Source organism: Egretta garzetta, unplaced genomic scaffold (genome assembly GCF_000687185.1).
Source record: "Egretta garzetta isolate BGI_Z169 unplaced genomic scaffold, ASM68718v1 scaffold650, whole genome shotgun sequence".
NCBI lineage: Eukaryota > Metazoa > Chordata > Aves > Pelecaniformes > Ardeidae > Egretta > Egretta garzetta.
In genome coordinates this window covers 924,442-945,863 of record NW_009258374.1, presented here as the reverse complement: position 1 = coordinate 945,863, position 21,422 = coordinate 924,442, and the positions used below count along the sequence as shown (strand labels likewise).

Below are 21,422 nucleotides of genomic sequence, written 5' to 3'. Positions count from 1 at the left end.
GGTGTGTGTGCCTGCACACGTGTAGATAACCACAGCTTTTTATGCCAGAATTCTTTTTTTATGTTGAAGGACACACACTTTTTCTTTCATAATAGCTCTAACTATTGCACTGAAATTTCAAATTGGTATTCCCACCCTAATTTGGTTCTTTCTGCTTTCTGTTTTGGGATTGTTTAGTAACCCTATTAGCATGTTTTAAATCTCAGTCTCATTAACCTTTAAAAAACCGCTTGCTTATTTGAGAGGGTCGGGGAATCTAACTGCACATCCAGAGGAGGAGATGAGGGATGTACCCACCTCTGCCATTTGCTGGAGCTCAGAAAATTGAGAGAAAACACTTTGATCCTACCATTTAACAGTTGCTTTGCTGTCTGACAGATGCCTGTGTGTGTGCAAACTGTGTGCCACTATGTCTGCCCGGGCCAGGGAGGGTTGCTGGGTGCCTCCCACTGGCAACCACAGTGGGTTTTCAGGACTGGGGTGTAGGACGCAGTGCACAGGGGTAGGACACAGGGAGCCAGAGCATGACGAGAAGAAAAGGGATTGGGAAAATGACTGAGGCAGATACCAACCAAGTCACAGAAAACTGCAAGGCTGAGGGAGCTGAAGACTTGGAGAAATGGAGGGAGCTGAGCTTAAATGACGAGAGCAGTGTGAGAGGCTTACATGGCTGTCTTCCAGTGCATCCGATTTATGGCAAAGGTTGGTTTCTCAGGATTAAGACAGTATATTTCTATGGTACCTTAGAATATTTCTCTACCTTTCCCATCTCAATCCTGAAGGAAGCCTTTCAGGAAGCTTTCCGTGTCCTCTTGAGTTATCTGAGAAGCACCTTGTTTAGAAGGTAGAACTGTTTACCTGAAATTCAGCTTTTCTAAAGGATTGACTTGCCTGGACTACAGTGAGTTTTCTGCTCTGGCCTGGGTGGCCAATTCATTTAGCCTTCCCATTTTGTTTTTTCTGTTGTATATCACAGGGGTTTCTTGTACATTATGTTTGGAAAGCTTATTTGTTGTCTTACAGAAACGAAACGTAGCTCCCTCGAAGAGCTGGGTCTATTGGTCCCTTTTGAAGTTGTTTGTTTGGTTTTTTGCTTTGTGGTTTTTTTTTAAACACTCAAACCTTTTCAGTCCATATTTCAAGAACAGAGAACTTAAGCTAAACCATTTTCATAAGATTTGAGTAATGCATAAAGGGGTGTGTTTGTGTTGTCATGTGTGCGGGAGCATTGTTGTTGTTTTCCAGTGTAATTCCTCCTATGCCATGCTCTTAGCTAGCCAACCAGTAGACACCTATGTGTATTCTGACTGGTGCTAAACACTGTTTCAAGCTGCATGAATTTTTTTAGATAGCAGTGTAGGCCTGAGGAATACATTTGTGATCGTGGTTTGGTGGGGGAAGAGAGGCAGCTGGGATGGAAATATCTCTCAAGTACTGAACCAATGGTTTACACTTCAGAAAAGCATCTTAAATGTGCTGGAAAGTTAATCTTGATATCCCGCTCTTGCACTCGGTGAGCACCACTCTTAAATAAGATTGAAAACATTTGTTTACCAAAGGTCTCTGGTATGATTACATGCTTTCCTATCCTGTGGTGTTCCTGTGGGAAGTCAGTAAAAGCTTCCCCTTCTGTTTGTCAGAGGGAGATGGGGGCTGAATGACTCTACTGAAGCCAAAACTACAAGTGAACTTCCCTGGCTGACGTCTGTTTACGCCCTTGATTTTGGTTTCTTTTTAATGTAATGTGTGTGTATAGAACAAGTGCTGTAAGAGTAAAGGAAATATAACCCCTCTGAAACATGCAGAAGCAGTGTACCTGCCTTGAGTCCTGATCAAGAAGCAGAAGCTGCCCCTGTGCCTGATCTGTTGGGAAGTATCCTGTCTGGACAGAGCTTTCTCATGATGAGTAGTTCGGATGTGGTCATCAATAGAGATGGTTCGCTGACGGCGAAGAAGGCAGGTAAGGGTTTGGCACGTAATAGTGCAATTAGCCTCTTTGTTTCATCCATGTCTGCCCTGGTCCTACAGGCTGCATAGCTTCAAACATAGGGATACTGATAGATTCAGTAGTTGCCAGCAGTAATCCATCTAGTAAGACTCTTGTGTATGCTCTGAAATAGTGTTACTTGTCTCTGTTTTAATTGCAGAGCTGAGATGTTACTGGAGGAGTTTGGTTTTAATAGGTAGTTTTCTTCTTTCAGAAGTACTGCACTGTAGTTTCATGCTGTGTTATAAAAAAAACGGAGGACTTGATAAAGCAGAGATATCTTAGTACCCATTTCTTCTGGCATTTGTCACACATTGCTGCCATGCCTGTGAACTGTACTTGGGTTCAAAAAGCAGTGATGAGGACCTTGGCAGGGAGTTTCTAGAGCTCTACTTTTGCAAAGAATACGTGCTAGCATCTTCAGCTGTGTCTTGGCATGGTATTACTTGGAAAGAATCTCTTCAAATTGGAACTTAGAGCTTTATTCTTAAAATAAGTACGTATAACATCCTCTGTTATAGTCATTTTTATCTATCGGTGACTACAGGATAATAAAACACAAATCTGGTGTTAAATAAACATCTGGTGTTAATAAACAGGGTATCTACAGAACAGAGTAATTTATTTCCTAAACGTTAGTGTTTACCTCAAAGATGCAGTTGTCTGGCATTAAACTTTGAGCATCTGACCAAAAGAACTATTGGACTGCCTTATTACTGTGTGATATGTTTGCAAACCAAAGCGGAACTTGAAATAATTAGCTCAGTACTTCTTTTAATATTGGGTGAGTATGTCCACGTACCTACTGAAAAGCTTAATTGTTTGTTTGTATGCCATAGCTCCACTTCACAGAAAATCAGCGAATGACTCGAGAGTGGATGATGGTTCAGGACATAACACCCAACCGAGTACAGTGCACTCAGGGACCACAGCAAGCAGCTCCATTGCTGGACCTTCAGTTTCCTCGGGGCTGAGTACTCACAGTAGACCCTCCTCCTCAAGCTTGTTTCCATCGCCTTCACCGTCACTGAGCAGGATTGAGCCTGCAGCAAACCCTGCACAGACTACATCAGAAAAGGCAACTGTAAAATCAGAATATTCAATGACACCCAGGTCTGTTCAGACTCAGAATATAGCTACTCTAAGCAGGCATGGCTCCAAGTTAGATGAAATGCCCAGATTCAATGGAAACTCTAAAAACTTTGCACCCACTGACTCATCTTCAAAGCCCCTGAGCTGTAACTTGCATTCTGGCTCAAAAGCTGTAACTGTGAGGCAGCCATTGAAACCACCTCCCAAGAGAATTGACATCTTTGAGCTTCCCAGGATACCAAAGATTAAAAAGGAAACCAGCAGCAAGCAGGTGGAGCCAGAACCCACAGGAAACCAAAGCTGTGACATCCCCAGCTCCTGTATAACCCAGCTGACTGGCAAAGAGAGCACTAATCAGCCGGGAAAGGGTAGCAAGGTGGAAAGTCAGAAGTCAAATGCCAAGGAATCTCAGCAACAAACGCGTACAAGCGCGGTGTCTTTTTCTACCAGTGCAGGCGTGTATAGCAGTTCATCGCTACTGGGCGCTTCGAGGAGCAAAGGCCCAAGCTCTTTCGAGAGTTTTAAAATCAATATTCCTGGAAACGCAGGGCATCCCGGCAGACTGTCTAACCCAGGATTTTGTAACACCTTCCGCCCTGTGGATGACAAAGTGCAACAGAAAGAGAGTCCTTCACCTCTTTTCTCAGTTAAGAAAAAGCAGGTCAAAAGTGAAATATATGATCCCTTTGAGCCAACAGGATCAGATTCAAGTTCAGCAAGCAGCAGTCCTGAAAGGCTTGGCTCAGGGATTCCCCTAACTAATATTACTAGGACTATTTCCATTGAAAATCCAAAAGTTCAAACGTTTCAAACTGTCCGTCGTTTCACCCCTTACGTGGTAGAAAATATATTTGGATCTGGGGCTGACTCTGATGTACCACCTAGTAACACAAAGTCTCATGATGACATGACGGTAGAAAGCAGGATTGTAGAACAGATCTCCGATACAGAGGAACAAGACAATATGGATGAGGAAGACTTTCTAAGCGGTCCTTGTACTTCATCTGCTGTTAAGCAAACTTCTAATGCAGAGTGTTTAAAGGAAGAAAGCAGAGAGGGCCCTAATGTGTTCTTTAATGCTGAAGAATTGATTAGACCTAATATTAATGTGAAACTAGAACCGGAGAGTCCCTCAAAGAACGATGGGCAGCAGAAAGTCCAAAAGGTAGAACAGACAGAGAGGCGATCACGTTCCAGATCCTGTTCAAACTCCAGCTCCCGAAGCAAAAAGAAGATGAAAAGGAAAAAGGCACTTGTCAAAGAGCGTAAGAGATCCCGATCAGGGTCTAGGGATAGAGCACACTCAAGGGACCGAAGCTCCAGATCTACCTCTTGGTCAGGTGGAGAAGAGCATAGCAAAACACACACACTGAAATCTAAGAGCAGGAGGTCTTCTACTGACCGTTCTAGCAGTCACGAGCGGTCTAAAAAAAAGAAAACGAAGGATAAAACCAAGGATAAAAAGGCAAAAACTTCTTGGTCTAGGGAGAGAAGGAAATCTAGGTCACGTTCAGGTAGTCCTGGAAGTACTTCTGAGTTTTATGAAAATAGGAAAAAGAAAAGACGTTCTCGATCAAGATCAAGATGGAGGGAACGCTCCCGATCGAATAGCATTGAGAGGACTAAGAGGCGGAAACACAGGAGAGAAAAAAGCTATGAGAGGTATGATAAAGATAGTAGCTTGAGGTCAAGGGACAGAAAGAGATCGAGATCCAGGTCTCGGGAGAGGAGAAAGTGGAGGTCTCGGTCTCGGTCTGCATCTCGATCTCGGGAGCACAAAAGCAGCAAATCAAAGGAAAAAAGACCACGATCGAGATCACGTTCCAAAGAAAGAAAGCACAGATCAAAAGAGACCTCGCTTCCTCCTCCACCAGAAAAGTGTCAAAAGCCTGTAGTTGAAAATGTGTCCAGGTGTCTGGAGCAACCCCATTCCTTCAAACAAGAGCCAAAGGAGGAGCTAGTACTGGAAGAGCTTTCCATAACCATCCAACCAAATGTCAAGCTTGAGGAAATACAAACTGAGACCCCCGTTCAACTGAGTGAGGCCCAAGAAACTATAAAGGTAGAGCCCATCTGTCAGGAACTGACCAGTGAAACTGCATTCCCTGTGCCAGAGATCACAAACATTTGTGTTCCGGTTGGCAATGTGGATTCTTTTGCTGAAACAGAATTAATGAGTAGTAGTGATCCAGCAGTGCTTGGTAGCTGTAGCAATACAAACCTTGAGATCACTGTTAAAATAGAAAATACTGCATTATGTCCATCTCTGATGGAACCCCCTCCAAAGAAGGAAGTTATCATGCACGCTCCGACTGAGGCTGCACCAATTCAAAGCTTGCCCAAAAGCAAAATAACGGATTGTGTGAAGGAGGTTAAAGATGAGTGCCTTGTGTCAAATGAGAAAACTGGTAATTTCAGTAAGCCTGAACTGGAGGTGGTACCTCAGGGTCCTGCACTGAAATCAAAAGCACCAGTGAAAAGAGTTACCTGGAATCTTCAAGAGGAAGAAAGCGGCACACTGTCTGCCGGGAAAGCTCCAAGTAAGTCTCTCTTTTGGAAAACAAAACAGCAGTTGAAGCAGGCTGTATAAGGCTTGGGGTTTTGGTGCCTGGCTGTAGTGTAACAGCTCTGTCATCTGAGCTGGGGTGATCCTGTGGTTTCCAATCCTGAGAGCTGGCATTTTGTACTTGTTGAAATCATGAGGTGGGTTGTGTTAATGAATTGGAGAGGCCATGCTGTCAGCACAGCTCAGCTAGCCAGCGGCAGCTTGTTCGGCCGTGAAGAGCATATTGCAACCTGATCTCTGAACTGGCAGCCTGCGTTCCACCCTTTCTGCAGTTAACTAGAACGGTTGTTTTGCCTTCAGAATTTATGAGTACTTCTCGGAACCACGGAGTGTGACAGATCTCTGTAGCTCGCTCCTGTGAGCTATGCTAAGCCAAAGCTGCGAAAAACAGTTTGGCTTGGGACCCTGTGCTATGTGTGTTGACAGAGTTGCTTGTGTGGTTCTTGTTGGTTACTCTTGTGGAAACCCAGTAAAAAGCAGTTGCTCAAGGGGATGGTAAGTCCTCTATTATCAGAAGCTTTGAAATGTTGATGACTGCTAAACAAAATCCTTTTATAGCTGCCTTTGTTGTTAGGTCTTTTTTATTTTCATTTGTTTAAATATAACTGGCTTTGAATCTTTGACCTGTTAGGTTTATTTTGTACTTAAATGTTTTCTTTTCCTTCTCCTGGGGAACCTAGGGATGCCATTTTACAAACTTCAGCGAGCAAAAGAAGGGGCCTGGAAAGCAGAGGACTTGAACCAAACGTTAAATCAGGTGCAGTTAAATGAGCCTCCTCCAACCAATTATATGATTCCTGAGCCTATGTTTCCTGATCTAGATTCCTCTCAGGTTGGTTCCTATTCCGGCACCCAAGTGTCATGGAAGGCATCCCACCTCATCTGTGCCCTCGTTGTGCAACACCCTCCTCTCATAGCAGAGGTCGCCTTCCTCTGCGTGTGGTACATTTCATACAGCCCATACGCCACAGCAATCCTCTAATCATTTAATCTCTCAGGTGGTCCTGACAGTTGAAGAAGCACATTTTCTTTTAATTCTGCTCTGTACATGCAACTTCTATTTTCAGCAGTAACTTGTGGAAAGATGGTGGTGCTCTTTGAGAAGCTGCAAGCTTCTCCCCGATTGTGATCAGGCTGTAAAAATTGGCCTGGTGGCACTGGTCTGTGCCATCAGTCTGTGCTGCCCACCAGTTAAAAGGCGAGTGGGGCTGGTGCTCCTGGTGCACAGAGACCTAGGTGAGGGCTGGGGTGTTAGCCTCCCTGATTTAAACTAGTAATCACTTTCCTGTTGGAGTGGCTAAAAGGTGCTCTGAAAATCCTGACGTGATGCTCTCTTTTGTAAGTACAAGCATTGACAAAATTGTATCTGTTTCACAGGTGTACTGTCAAAATATACCTTTGACACCACCTCTGCCCTCAAGCCTTCCCCCCTACGCCCCTGTCAGCCAGCCCACGGTTCAGTTTATCATGCAGGGTAGTCTTCCAGCGCTTGGCTGCATGGCAGGACAGAGCCTGACTCCGGAGCCGGGCAGCCTGGCTACTGCATCTGAACCAGGAATCCAAGCTGCTTCTGTTGGAAACACAGAAGAGAAGATCAAAGCACCCAAACCTCCAGTGGATAAAACGAAAAACGAGGAAGTGAGTGAACGCTATCAAGTAGCAAATGTATAACACTAATGAGCTGTTTATTTGACCTTTTAAAGTTTTTAACTTTCTCTGTACTGTATTTTCCCAGCCCCTGTTGTCACTCTTGGTTTTGGTGACTGACTGTGCTAACCCAGGAGCGTCAGGCAATCCTTCCTTTTTTAATTCTTTTGGGATTTTTTCCATTTGACGGTTCCGCTTTCTACTGCTTCATTGCAGTAAGACAGAGAGGGATAAAAGCATCTAAAATACATTTTTAAAGTTCTGAAACTTCCTTGCATGAATGTTTGGAAGGGACTTTTCAGAAGCCAGAACGTCCAAATTTCTCCAAACGCCTGGTTTTCTCCTTTCCCCTCCAGCTTTGAAATGAATGGCAATTCTCATAACAGTCCTGTAGAGAGGTAGGACTGTATCTTGCTGCTTACCAGCACTGAAAATGCAAAGGTAGTAAAATACTTTGGAGATTTTGCAGTGCTAGTCCCTTGCTGCTGAGTTTTGGGTTTCCTGTACAGACCATCCGCTCTAAGCGTTGTGGATGTTAACACAAGAATAAAACCTTCTTAGCCAATTATTTTACTTTCTACCACAAAACAAAACAGTAAGATGCTTTTCCCACCGAACCTCCATTTATGAGAAGCCGTTTTTGTGAGCTTGTTTTGATAGAGTATGTTCCGATGTCATCCCTAATCCTTAATTAATAGGCAACTCTGCAATTTTCAGAATGCCTTTATAGCTACCTGAAGCTTTATATTCGCAGCTATGACTTGCTTTTAGAATCTGATGCCGTTAGATGGATGTGTGTTTACTTCAGAGCTGTTGGAAGGAAAGGAGGAGACCAAAATTAATAAGAGGACTTTGTAGTCACTTGCTTAAACAAGGCTTCCTCGTAAGGTGAACTGGTACTTGTTTCAAGACTGCAATTTACAGTAAACGAAATCACTTTGAGGCTAGCTGTTACTTGGGCGGTTGAAATTGTGAAATGAGTATTTTCATTGTTAGAGCATTTCTAAGAAAAATAGATTCAGAAACCATTCCCAAGATAGCACAAGGTAATCAACTTCTCTTTGCTGTGCAGTACATGAAGAAGCTTCACATGCAGGAAAGGGCTGTGGAAGAAGTGAAACTTGCTATTAAACCTTTTTACCAGAAGAGGGAGATTACAAAGGAGGAGTACAAGAACATTCTTCGAAAAGCAGTGCAAAAGGTAAGGTGACAGTGAAATGAAGAGGAGGAGCTGTGCAGATCGTTGAATAAGCGGCATACTTTGGAATGCACTTGCCAGCTTCAGCAATTAGTGCTGTGACGGAGTAGCAGATCTTTGGACTCTGGCTCATAACTCTGCAGTCTTGTGGTAAAGCAATGGCTGCTTTAAGCAGGACTGAGTGGTGCCATTGATGAGAGCTGTCAGACTGTTCCTCTTAGAAGATTGGGTTTTCAGTGGTCCGTAACGTTGCTAAGCTTAAGCTGCCTGAGCTGAAACGCTGCATGGTACCTGCCTTGCGTGAGAATGGTCAAGTCTCTCTCATTAAGAACTTTGGCCAGAATTGTCAAGCTCTTTCTGATAAAGTGAGAAAATACTTTGTGCGTTAATTCCTTCAGCATCTTGTGGTGTCCCTGAACTTTGGAAGAGGGCCTTGCAATTTGGCTGATGTTGACTTTTGTCTCAAATCTTAGTGCTGACCAGATCGTGGCTAAAAAAGACCTGATCAGCAGGTAAATGTTGTCTTTTGAGAGCAAGTAATGCTCTTGTGGTCAAGGCAGTTAAATGATACCCTGGAGAACTGTATTCTCTCCCTGCCCTGCATTCTTGCTATCGCTGAGAAATTCCATCATAAATCAAAATTCCTGAGATAATGGCTGCAATTCCCCATCTTCTACGTGACCTGTATGAATCTCAGGTGTGGTTTGTAGGTGAGCTGAGCAACACCCATTGCTGCTGAAGTCACTCTGAACACCGATCAAGTTCTTTGTGGGGTCTGTTTGCTTTCTCCCATATCTCAAAATGGGCCCTCAAAAACTGCCAGATTCTTTTAATCTGAGCATCGCTTCCTCAAAATAATCAGAAAAATGGGAAATCAACACTTCCTTGGTTGTCATCTATTGTGTAAAACTGTCTGGACAGAAAAGCCCATAGTAAAAATGAATAATTCTACTTTCAGAGATGCTTCTGCATTCAGTTGGTGCTCAATAGATAAGTCCTGGGCCATTTCTGGAATGCTTGAAGTAAAATATTACTCTTTTCCTTGTTGAGTTTTCTGCTTTATGTATCCTGCTGTGAGACTCAAAGGCCTGTGCAGGAATCTGTTCCCCCGGGAAGCTTAGGGCTTCTGTATCACTTGTCTGTTGCCTGCCTGAACTGCTGCAATACTGTTAATTGACCAAATGCCTTTTTCAATTCCTTGTAGATCTGCCACAGTAAGAGTGGAGAGATCAACCCTATGAAGGTAGCTAATCTGGTGAAGGCGTATGTGGAAAAATACAAACATATGCGGAAACATAAGAAATCTGATGGCGAAGATACCCGTGAAGTGGAGAACTGAGAGCCAGCATGACTTGGACTGACCTATGCTGGCTGCGAACACCACACCAGAGGGAATAACAGATCTGCAGTTGCATCTCATTGAAAATAACATGCAGAGAAGCAAGATTATAATAGGACTTATCTGCGGAACCTTCTTTTGAATTGTTTCCATATGGGAATGAACTTGGGGGTTTTTGTTGGGTTTTTTTTTTTTTTTTTTTGGATTACCTACTGTAGAACTAAATAACAATCAAATGCCTCAGACCAGCAGAGTAATTCGAGGGGAAACACAGAAGAGATTAATGTTTGGGACTCCCGGATTGCTGCAGTTTTCAGGGTTACTTTGATCACATTTTTGGGCTGGGCACCTGTCTTGCTAAAAGTTTGAAACTGGACACCACTTTTCATATACAGTATATTGCGAGCTATATACTGTTTCCCTTGTGTTTATTTATCGAAATACAGATTGTCTTTAGAAACTTCTGATTTAATACTTGAAATGTTGTATTTTTAGCCCGTTTGATGGTGAGCGAAGCTTTACTCGCTCTGTCATTTGGGGATTGCAGAATTGAGCTAACCTTTATAAACTGACTTCAGAAACACTGCTCAAGCCATGGTGTTTATTTACGTTCTGTTGGAAGTATCTTGTTAGTGAAAAGTTTAATTTTGGGGTGGGAGACTGTGTTGCACTTCTGTAAATAATGCACTGATGGCTGGTTTTGTGTCTGCCTTTTGGGGGAAAAAACAAAACAAAAAGCGAGCATTGTGAATTTTCAGTAACAAGCCAGAGGGATAAGGTTGAACTGATGTACAAAGCAGAAATGTGACAGAATTTATAAAGTTATTTTGAATGGTTTTAGTCCTATAGCAGGTGTCATTTGTTTGTCTTACAGCTGCCTCTTGCCCTAGCTATTCTGTATAAACCTGCGCGCTTGGCTCTTGCGTAAGGAATTTGGTGTTTCTAGAAGAGGATTGGAGTTGGGTAAGCAATTGTTCCTCCTCCTCTGTAGGAGGACTGGGTTTCCTATCAAGAAGCGAAGGAGTCCATGTACTGACTTCATCTCGCTTTCTTTAAAAGCCCTCCTTGTCTGCATGTACGGCAGAGCAACCCATCTTTTTAAGCGATCATCTGAAATACAGTCACTTACAAATACATTCAGTGCCCTTGAACGTGACAAAAAGCATCATGCCCCATCTGACCGTGTTAGGGAGTAGACATCTAAGAGGGAAGCTGAAGAGAAAACCAGTAAATTACAACTTAGAAACTGGCTTTCCCTTCAACGGGAACTGAATGTACGTGGCCTGGGGGACCAGATGGCAGCAACACCTCTTACGTGAGGGCTTTCCCAACTTCTCGGAGTGCACTTGGAAACTGCCCTCTTTGGGGATAGCCTTGCTGTTTGTCTTCAAAGAGGATCACTTAGGTTCTCTGGGACGAGTTTTATAAAGCAAGTAACTGCAGCCCTTATTTTTTTTTTTTTTTTTTTTTTTTTCCCCTGGTGAGCATAGGCAAACTCACAAATAGCAAGACCTTTGATCCCTTGCTGGAGTTGCTAACTTTTCAGTGAATTCTGATTTCAGTCATCAGATTTTTGTCTGCATACTGTAATTTTGGCTGTGTAGCTCGTTTGGGGAGGGTTTTTTAATTTTATTTCGTTATTTAAACAAAACAAGCCCATATACCAGTACTGTCAGACTGGCGAAACGCTTCACTCCCATCATTCACCATCCTACAACATGTTTACAGATGAGCCCTGAGCGTTTTGGAGTTTATCTTCCTTGGCTCTGCTTCCTGTACGAAAGTGCAGCCTGAATGGAGTGTAAGGGGTTGATAACTTTGGGGCTTTCTTTGAAGATTTTGGGACAAAGGCTCGCTAAGACAGCAAAAGAACAGCTGGAAGAGAAGCTTTAGTTTTGAAGCTAAACTTGTAGCCAAAATACGTACCTAGAGTATGGTGTGGGGTTGTAAACACAAGATTTCTTGACAAGATAAAATCCAGAAACTTTTATGGCACTATTGGCACGGGAATGAAGGAATGTGATCTAATTGTGAATACACTTAGGCTGGAAATTGGGCGCCTTTGGATGGACTGGAGGAACAAGTCTGGAATAACTCACCTGCACGAGTGAAAAAGGGTAGGTGGCATGAAAAACAAAGCTTGACCAAACGGTAGAAGCAGCTGCACTGTTGACCAGGAAGCCAATGCCAACCTGGTTTGTTCCTCAGACCGATTCACTGCTTTAAATTCTTGCTTGTTGTTAACCTTGGCAGTAAAGGTAACGGCCCGTGGCAAGGTCTGGCAGGAGTGCATGCGGTGCAAGGATTTTCATTTCAGTTACCTCTGTGCCTGCCATTGCCTGGAGGAGCAATGGAGCCGAAAACGCTACCTTCTGCCCGCGCTTTCCCCTGAAGCTATCTGAACAAAACCACTGGCTCTGTCATTCTGTCCACCGTTAAGTAAATCCATCAAACTGTAAGCTCCCCTTGGGAGAGGCAATGAGAAACACCTAAAAATGCCCCTTCTGGCATGTTCTAAAAAATGGGTTTTTTTCTGGTATACTGTGCATACTCCTTGCATTCTTTTTTTCTTTCTGGTTGACCCTCTTGGATTAGATGTTGCCGCCTGTTTAAGGGAAGAAATCTTTCTTACTCAGTTTGGGAGTAGCATAACCTCTTATTAGTGTCCTTTCTCTCCTCTGCAACAGTGGTGACACCAAAAGCTCCTTTGGCAAAGGCAGGGACGCTGCCATAAGAAGTTGACTCAGGAGCTATTCTGCCACCATCTTTGTCTCCTAGGTGACTCCAGAGCTGCTTTCTGGACATACCCGTGGCCCTGGTATCTGACAGGAGGTGCTTGGGTTTGTTGGGAGCTGCTCTGAGGATGGATGGAGGAAGAGAGGGTGGGGCTCCTGGGCAGAGCTTGGGGAGGCGGGGAGCAAAACAAGAGGAGGAAATATAAGGGCGAGGCCGAGCGACCGGGAGGATCTAGCGGGTGCCACGCTGCAGGGCCATGACCCAGCCCAGAGCCTGTGAGTAGCTGCCCTGGCTCGTTGCCGCTCTGGTTCAGAGTGGTGGTGGGAGCCCTTTGGCTTGTCTCTCCCGTGGCACTGGAGGAGAGACTGGGCGTTTGGGGGAGGGTGAAAGCTTGCTTTCGTGCTGGGCTTGTCGTGTGTCCCAGGTTTAAGTGGTGATGCTGAGAACTGATGATGTGGCGGTCCTAAGCAGGCTGCCTTGCGCAAGGATCTGTCATGCCCAGCATCATCTGGTGAGGAAGTGAAACGAGGAAGAGGAGAGCAAATCTGACCGTGTTTTGTTCTAGTATCGTGCGACCCCCATCCCATATTCCCCTGGCACTCTTCTCGCCTGCAAACCTCTCTGCTCTGAACACCCTCCTTTCGGGGATGTTCTTGGCCATCAGCGAGTCCCTTCCCCTGTCCTGCAAGGGACCCCACTGTCACTGTGTTTTTCTCCTGCTCTCCTGGGGCTTGGGAGCATCTCTGCGGGGAATTGCAGCATGAATCTGGAGTGGGGGGAGAGGATGTGAGAGAGGAAGTGTCTGAACTCACTAGCCATGGCCTCAATGCATCTCCCTAGCTGTGGTCGAGAGCTTCGCTGGGCTGAGTTATTTGGAGAGCAGCTCTCCTCCTGACGTCGGCTCTGCCCTGCCAGCCCGCTGCTGGGATTAGAAACCTGCTGGTTTCAGGGTAGATGCATCTGCGGCCGGAGGGCTTGCAGTGCTTTAAGCAGAGCAAAGCTGTTAATGCGATGCTTGGGCTACCGGTCAATGTCTGGTGGGCACCGTTTCCACCTGTGTCTTCAGGCCCATCCAAGATCCTTGTGCCTCAGCTGTGGTTCCTCTCAAAAGGACACAGGATTGCAGCTCAAGCAGCAGCTCCGATCGCGCTGTTCAACCAGCTCCTGCATTTTGCCTCTGCTTTTCCTTGCTGGCTGAAATGACCCCAAAGTCATGCAGCGCTCAAGGGAAAAAAATGGTGAGCAACCCAAAGGGGGAAAGTCTCTCTTAACCACCTTCCTTATCCCATGCATCCAGGTCAGGAGCAGGAGGACAGTTGGCGTGAAGTGACTCTCTCTACCCAGAGGCTGCGCGTGCTGCCTCCAGCGGTCCTGAGCAACCCCGTGCTGGAGAGCCTTGACCTCGACAGGAACAAGCTCAGGAGCATCACCGGCATTTCTAAGCTTTGCAACCTGAAGAAGCTGATACTGTCCAAGAATGAGATTGTGGACTTTCCCAATGAAATCCAGAGCCTGGTCTGTTTAGAGAAGCTTGAGCTAAATCAGAACCAAATCCGGGTGATCCCAGAGGGGGTTTTCTCTCATCTCCCCAGGCTTAAACACTTGCGGCTGAACAACAACCGTCTCAGTGCCCTTCCCATGGACCTGGCAGCTTGTCGAGGCAGCCTCCAGTACCTCAACATCTCCAACAACCTATTCCGGACCTTCCCCCAGCCTGTCCTGCAGCTGGCATACTTACAGGAGCTCCACGTGCAGAATAATGCCCTTCGCCAGCTCCCCAAGGAGCTCTTCCAGGGGCAATCCCTGAAAATGTTCAAGGCCAATGGAAATCCCCTCCGGGAGCCACCCAGTGAAGTGTGTGCTGGTGGTATCCAGCAGATCCGGAATTACTTCAACCAGCTTCAGTGTGGTTCAGGGCAGGAGGACAAGAGGGTCAAGACCATGTTCCTGGGGGCCTCACTGGCAGGGAAGTCCACCATCTGCAAAAGCTTGAAGCAAGGGAAAAGCAAACCGGTGCCCAAGGAAGAGCGAACGGTTGGGATAGAGATTAGTGAGTTCCAGATCAAGGACTTCACATTTCTCTTCTGGGACTTTGCCGGCCAGCTGGAGTACTACATGACTCACCATGTGTTCATCACCCCACAGGCACTTGTCATCCTTGTCATCAATCTCCACATGTAAGTGCTGAGCTGCTTTGGATTCAAAGTGGAGTGGGAGAAGAAAAAAGGGGTTGGGGAAGCTTCCCCCAGTGCGGGTTCACACCATTTCCATTGGACCTCAGTGCCTGGCTTTCTCACTGCTGGAGTAGCTAAGCTCTCCATCTCCCTCTTTTTGCAGATCACTCTCTTAAGTGAGAGATGTGTCATCAGCTTACCAAAGTCCTCTGTTTTGAGGTTAGATGAGCATCAACACCTTACGTGACAATTGATCCCTGTCCAACCGGCTTTGCTTTCTGTCCTGGAAATACCTCTGTGAGCCCTCCTGTATCTTGTGGTGCTCCCTGACCATGGAGGGAGCATCAGACTTGGGCTTTGTGGTACAGAGGGATGCTCCTATCCACAGCAGGGATGGACTCTGCTACACCCCATAGATTTAACTGGCTTAGCTTGAGGATGGGAAACTTAAGAATGAGCTTGGATACAGCCCATGACAGCTTAGGAGATCTGAGCTCTTCTCCAGAGAAGATTCCATGGTCAGGCCTGTGCTGGTGTGGAAGTTGGCTGGAGATCCGAAGGGTTAGACGTAAATTTGGGATTTTCTTTCTCTCCCTCCCCAGGTACCAAACTAATGACAAGACTTTCAAGGAGCTCGTTGGTTTCTGGATCAACAACCTGTCCATGCGAGTCCCAAACTCGGTGGTGCTTCCCGTGGGAACCCATGTGGACTGCTGCCAGGAAGAGGAGGTAGAGAAGAAGAGGCACGACATCATGGCCAAGATTGCAGCCATGCTGGCAGAGAGAAAAAGCAACCTCGCTCACTTCATTGACAACCTGGAGGGCAGCGAGGAGCCCGAGTTTTACGCGGACCAGTGGGAGAGGCTGAAGGAGATGGAGAGCTGCACGTTAACCGTAGGGCTGAGATTATCATGGTTCCTTGCTGTCTGTGGTCACCCTGTTGTCTCTGGCAGCCCAGCATGCTACTGGTGATGGTGACCTGGTGCTAATGCACCAGGCTGCTACTGCAGCTGCTCCCTGGGGCTGGGGCGGACGTGGTAACTGCTGGCTGTGACCCACTGGGTCCTTGTCCCTGCTTGGTGACAGGCATCTCCTCCCGTGGTTTGTAGCAAGTGCCTGGGGAGGAATGTGAGGGGGCATTTACCATCCCCAGGTGACTTCCTGGGAACTGCTGCAGAGCAAAGTGTGAAGGCAGCGCCCTCTGAAGCTGAGCCAGCGGTGTGTCCCACCCTTGGTGACCTCCTTGGGATTAGGTCCCTCCTTTACCCCACAGGCTAAAAGACTCCTCTGGACGTGCTTTTGGCAGGTATGTGCTTCCTCTCTTCCAGATTTTAAACTTGGTTGCTGTCAACTGCATGGATCACCATGATATCAAAAAGCTTGAGGCCACTATTCTGGAGCACGTGAAGAATGAAGAGCTCTTCCCCGAGGTTGTCCGAGTGCTGCCACCTGTCTACAGGCAGGTAGAAGCTGCCATTGTAGATATTGCACAAAGTGAGGAGATGGCAGACCATGGTGAGTGGTCCATCGCCCCCACACACACCTTCCTGGAAGGACCTGCTGTCCTGTGGCTGAGACTGGCTCTCTGGTGCTTGCTGCACCTTCTGGCCCTGCTCATGTGGTGCGGGGGGGATGCTGCTGAAGATCTTGCTGTGTTATTACTGGGGCATTAATTGCTACTACCCAGCTCTGTCATTATGAGCATCTGCCCCCAAGGCAGGTGCCTAGGGAAAAGCATAGGGAAAGGCCAGTTGTGTCTTCACCAGGAGGGTCTGCCAACATCTACCAACCCGTGGCTGGAGGTACCCTGAGCAATTAAAAAAATTTTGCAGGAGGGAGCGCCACAGCTTTAATGCTTCTTTGTGGTTTCCAAACTTATGTCCTGCTAACTTTATTTAATGCCCCCCTACCCCTTCCCTAGCCCCTTCTCCATCTCCAGTGACTTAGCAGAACCAGCCGGCAGCCCCGGCTCCTTGCTGATGTACCTAAAGCAGGTATGAGCACCACCAGCACTCAGTGTCATCTCTGGCTCCCCTGGCCACTGTCGGATTAGAAGATGAGGAGCAAATGCTTCTCTTTTGTGAAGATAAGCCAGGTTTTGTCATCTGTCTCGCTGTACAACTGAATGGCAATCTGAGGCTTAACTGGCAATCTGAGGGTTTTCTGGCTGGAAACAAACCTGCTCTCTCAAACAATGAAAAAACCCAGTATTAGCCTCATTTTTCAGATGCTCCATTGAGGTCCTGGCAGGCTGTTGGCACCACTGAGACAAGGCAAGACCATGGGCGCTGCCGGGTGGCAAGTGGGAGAGCTGAAGATGGGCAAAGCATTTTGGGCCGTAACCACCGAGCATTGTGCTGGTCTCAGCTGCTTCCACAGGGACAGCATGGGTGATGTTGGGTGCTGCTGGTGTTTGTTGGCTCTCTAAAGCATCTGCCTTGGAACACTGGTGTCCGAGAGATGCATGCTGAGCTCCCACCTCTCCCTTTAGGCATGATGGACCTCCAGTACCTCCTAAGCAAACTCTCCCAGTGCGAGCACCTGGCCAACCTGGGCAGAGAGCTTCTCCAGGATATCTTGCGGTACCTCCACCGCATTGGGCTTGTTGTGTGGTACGAGGAAATCAAGCACCTGGAAAGCACTGTTTTTCTCCAGCCTGCCTTCCTAATAACTATGTTCAAGGTGAGTGTGGGGATCAGGACTGTCTTCTCTGCAGCTTTGCTGGGCTCCTCGCATTGCTGCCTCTTTTCTCCTTCTCTTCCCACCCAGCTGCTTGTGAGGTACCGCCTAGTCCAGCAGCTTGAGAGCATCTCTGTGGACACGCTGATCGGGGAACACGCCACCATCAGAGACCAGTCCAACTGGGTGTGGACCTTCAAGTCAAAGGCAATGCTGTGTCACCGGGCCGTGCGTGCCTTGGTGAAGCACCAGCTCTGTTCAGAAGGGATGCAGGACGTCTTTGAGGAAATCATGGGACCCAGGCCCCACAGCGGGAGAGGGAAGCTCTTCAGCCTCCTGGAGCACTTTGAGCTCTGCCTGGAGGTGAGGCATGCCAAAGCACTCAACCCACAGGCCAGTGAGTTTGTGCCTGGGAAGCCATGGGAGACAACGCGGGCCCAAGGCGAGTCCTGGTACTTGTTCCCCACCTATCTGAATCAGACCGAAGAGGTCTCTGAGGTGTGGGGAGGAGACCACCCCGAGGATCTCCACATCCGTGTCTACTTCTCACCTGAAATACCTGAGGGTTTCTTCCAGAGGTAAGCAGTGGTTTCCAGCCCTCGATGAAGTTGTGCGGTTTGGGGTTTTCTCGGTGCAGCGCCAGTATGACAGTCAGCAAGCCCTTGGCTTTTGAGACCATATCATCTGAGGCATGAGGCTGGGACTCAGGAGACCAGGGCAGCTTCTCAGCTCTGCCACAGATGTGTGGAGCCCTGGATGAACCATTTTGATGTTTGCTGCCTGGACATGAGCAAGGACCTTGCTTCTTCTGGTTCACCTTCTATCTGGGGTGGTTTTGGGCTAGTCTGTGCCCATCCAGGCAGTCAGAGGTTTCCCAGTCCCATCTGAGGATGGTCCAGTTTCTACAGGTGCTGGGACTGTTCCAGTTTCTGGAAGGTCTCTTGTCCTTATGGGGTTCTTGACTTGTGTCCAGAGTTTTATCGGATGGCCAAACTCTGGAAGAAGCTCTTGGCTTAAGAGGCTGCTCCTACTGCTCGAGCTTTCAGTAGGGCAAGACCCTTGCTTGGCATCTTCCTCTGTTGTTTCTACTGAAATTGGGTTCATATTTTTCCAGTCCAACTGGTCCCACGCTTTCTCCCAGAGATAAGCAGGGAGGAAGGTGGTGAAAGCCATGGGCAATCTCCTTGCAGGTTCCTGGTGAGAGCTTGCTCCTTGTACTCCACGCACTGGGTGGCCAAGGCAACCTGCCTGCTCATATGCAATGGCAAACCTCTGCTGATCAAAGAGAATAACCAGAGAGCCTACAGCTACCTGGAGCTCCGGTGCAGAAAGCCAGCAGGAAGGACAGGTAAGGATCCCTGATCGTTACTTCATGACTCCCAACCACATGTCGCTCCTTAGCACCCCCTCTGCTGCCTCCACCGCTCTGGGCAGAGCATGCCAGAAGCCTCTGCCACATGTCCTAGCCAGACCAGCAAGTCAAATACAGATTTTCCCTTTCTCCATGCAGCCTGGTCAAGATTCCTCTCAAAGCATCCCATGAAAGTGGAAAGTCAAGTTTTCAGTCTTCTCATGACGCAAATGGGTCATGCTTTCCCATAAGGTCCCAGCAGAGTACAGTCTCGGGCTAGGTTTCCAAGTGATAAGCAAAAGGGCCATCCGAGTTGGGGAGCATTTCCAACATACCTTTAAATTCTCTTTGAAGGCTGATGGGCCTTGGTTAACCTGAGAAACAGAGGTGGTCCAGTCATTCTGGTGATAGTCTGGCGGGCTGGAAGCGATGTGTGCATCACCACAGCATCTCCTGGGCTGCCACGGTTGGGTGGCTGTGAGCAAGCGAGACATTTTCCTTTTGCCTGGAAGGTTTCCAGTTTGCCTGGGACTTCTTCATGGCAGTTGTGTTCATCGTCCAGAAGCTTGCTGAGGAGTGGCCAGGGCTGCATGTGTGCGTGAAGACTCCTTGCCGAACAGCCGGCTGTCCCGCGGAGCTCATCTGGCCAGACATGGATGGCACAAATGCCATGTACGTATGCGCTGCGCCCCTCCAAGCCGAGGGCTGGAGCTGGGTGGTTGCTACTGCAATGCTGGTGGGGCTGCTCAGCTTCTAAAAGCCATGTGAAATAATTAGTTGCGAAACTTGCCAGGCCCTTCTGCTGACCATAGCAGCCCGTGTCCCACGTGGTGTTAGCATTGCTTGTGTGGGAAATTCAAGCATGGAAAGAAAGGTGGAAAGAGTTAAGAGTCGGGGGGTTCAGGCACATAATGTCCACGCTGGCCAGGTGCCCCCCCTGTTTCATGAAGAGCTGAAGGTGCTCAAGAACCTGGGAAGGCAGCAGCTGTCCCACCGATGGTGGGACCTCAGGTTAGGGTGGAAAGAGGGATCCTCTTCTATTGCCTTGGCATTGCCCTCCATGGGAACTGCTCTGAGCAGCTCCTGCTCCTTCTTCTCAGGGCTTTTTCCTCCGCAGGATGAAGGAAGACATTAAAACCTGTGGGACGTGCGGGCACCGCTTTGGCACAGAGCTGCTCCTGCCCAAAGGTGAGCCCAATGGTCCTGGGTTTGCACCGCAACAGTGCTCAGGGCGGGAGGAGGGCTGAGGGTTTCATGGAGCTGGAGGTGCTGATGGTCTCCCCCCCCATCCCCACAGTGCCCAAGCAGCCGGAGGAGCCCCCGGCACAGCCCTCTGCTTACTATTACGTGACCAGCTATGGGACCACCACCTTCGGGCAGAGCAGCATCCAGGTCAATCGGCAGGTAAGGAGGCTGCCACCTCCCCTTGCCCAGGGTCCAACAGGAATGGCCAGGCTCGTCCTCTCCCCTTGCTCCTGAAATGAGGGGGGTGCAGCTGCTTCCAGCCCAGGGTGGGAACACCCCCATCTTCAGGCAGCACTCTGGTTACCATGTTCCTCCCTGAGATACCACCACCTCTGTGCCTCAGAGCTGAGCCCTGGGTGCTTCAGGGTGTAGTTACTGCCTTATTTTTCCAGAACATCTCACACGAGTAACCCTGGGCCAGCGGGGAGGCGCTTGCCGAAGAAAGAAGAAGTATTTTTTGTTTCGCCAAAGCCAAGCTGTCCTCAACACACTTTGTTTGCAAGTCATGTTCGCAGCCTTAATGCATGGAAATAAAAGCATCAGTGAATGCATCCCTTCATGCCTGGGCCGTCACCTCATTTAGAGTCATAGAATCATAGACTTGTTCAGGTTGGAAAAGACCTTTAAGATCATCAAGTCCAACCATTAACCTAACCCTGCCATCCCACCACTAAACCCTGCCCCTAAGCACCTCATCTGCCCTTCTTTTAAATACCTCCAGGGATGGGGACTCAACCACCTCCCTGGGCAGCCCATTCCAGAGCCTGACAGCCCTTTCTGGGAAGAAGTTTTTCCTAATGTCCAACCTAAACCTGCCCTGGTGCAACTTCAGACCATTCCCCCTCGTCCCATCGCCCGTTACCAGGGAGCAGAGGCCGACCCCCACCTGGCTCCCCCCTCCTGTCAGGCAGCTGTAGAGGGCGATGAGGGCTCCCCTCAGCCTCCTCTTCTCCAGGCTGAACACCCCCAGCTCCCTCAGCTGCTCCTCGTAATGAACCTGAGGGGGAGAAGGTCCTGAAAAGTGCTCCAGTAGGGGCCTGCTGCCAGCTGGGACAAGGCTGGCCACGGACTCCCATGGTTTTGGGGGATGGGGTGGGGTGAAGGTCTCTGACTGATAGTGGGGGCAGATGTCCAGGCAACATCAGCAAGCGAGAAGCACCTTTCTATACATATATATATTTAAACTTAGAAAACTTAAGAAAATAAATCTGTAAATGACCACACTCCACAAAAACACATGTTAGCAGCTGGTGGAGGGGAAAAGCAACTTGTCAGCTCCGGGACCGGCCGGTGAAGCTATCCTTGGGGTGGGGGGAGTGGAGGAGGAAAGGTCCCCACCCAGGGCATCCCACCACGGCCTTTCTGGGGGGATGCTGCTTTGCACAGCCCCTTGATGCCTGATGGTCCC

General features: G+C 48.0%; 2 protein-coding genes across 6 annotated transcripts in view; both read left to right on the top strand.

Moving 5' to 3' along the window:
* The window catches only part of PHRF1 (PHD and ring finger domains 1), a 28,543-nt gene extending 17,893 nt beyond the window's left edge, over positions 1–10,650 (top strand). The window contains exons 6-11 of one of the 2 annotated variants that reach the window (XM_035895223.1): positions 1,806–1,960; positions 2,827–5,619; positions 6,326–6,402; positions 7,023–7,283; positions 8,365–8,493; positions 9,695–10,650. In XM_035895223.1, coding sequence (XP_035751116.1) covers positions 1,806–1,960; positions 2,827–5,619; positions 6,326–6,402; positions 7,023–7,283; positions 8,365–8,493; positions 9,695–9,829 — 3,550 coding nt within the window. In that variant the 3' untranslated portion in view covers positions 9,830–10,650. The remainder of the gene's footprint in view (positions 1–1,805; positions 1,961–2,826; positions 5,620–6,325; positions 6,403–7,022; positions 7,284–8,364; positions 8,494–9,694) is intronic. The other variant, XM_035895219.1, reaches the window with a different exon arrangement.
* A 659-nt stretch (positions 10,651–11,309) lies between these two features.
* On the top strand, positions 11,310–20,645 carry LOC104127111 (malignant fibrous histiocytoma-amplified sequence 1). 4 transcript variants are annotated; one of them, XM_035895244.1, is made up of 10 exons: positions 11,310–12,840; positions 13,863–14,742; positions 15,342–15,633; positions 16,068–16,254; positions 17,231–17,421; positions 17,509–17,996; positions 18,609–18,766; positions 19,282–19,441; positions 19,887–19,957; positions 20,067–20,645. In XM_035895244.1, exons 1-10 carry the CDS (start codon positions 12,822–12,824, stop codon positions 20,246–20,248), a joined length of 2,628 nt encoding a protein of 875 aa, XP_035751137.1. In that variant the 5' UTR covers positions 11,310–12,821; the 3' UTR covers positions 20,249–20,645. The 4 variants fall into 4 exon arrangements, with proteins under 4 accessions (XP_035751137.1, XP_035751126.1, XP_035751117.1 ...); XM_035895233.1 differs by having other exon boundaries at positions 11,312–12,840; positions 17,231–17,996; positions 20,067–20,173; positions 20,407–20,645; XM_035895224.1 differs by having other exon boundaries at positions 11,313–12,840; positions 17,231–17,996.
* Positions 20,646–21,422: the final 777 nt, after the last annotated feature.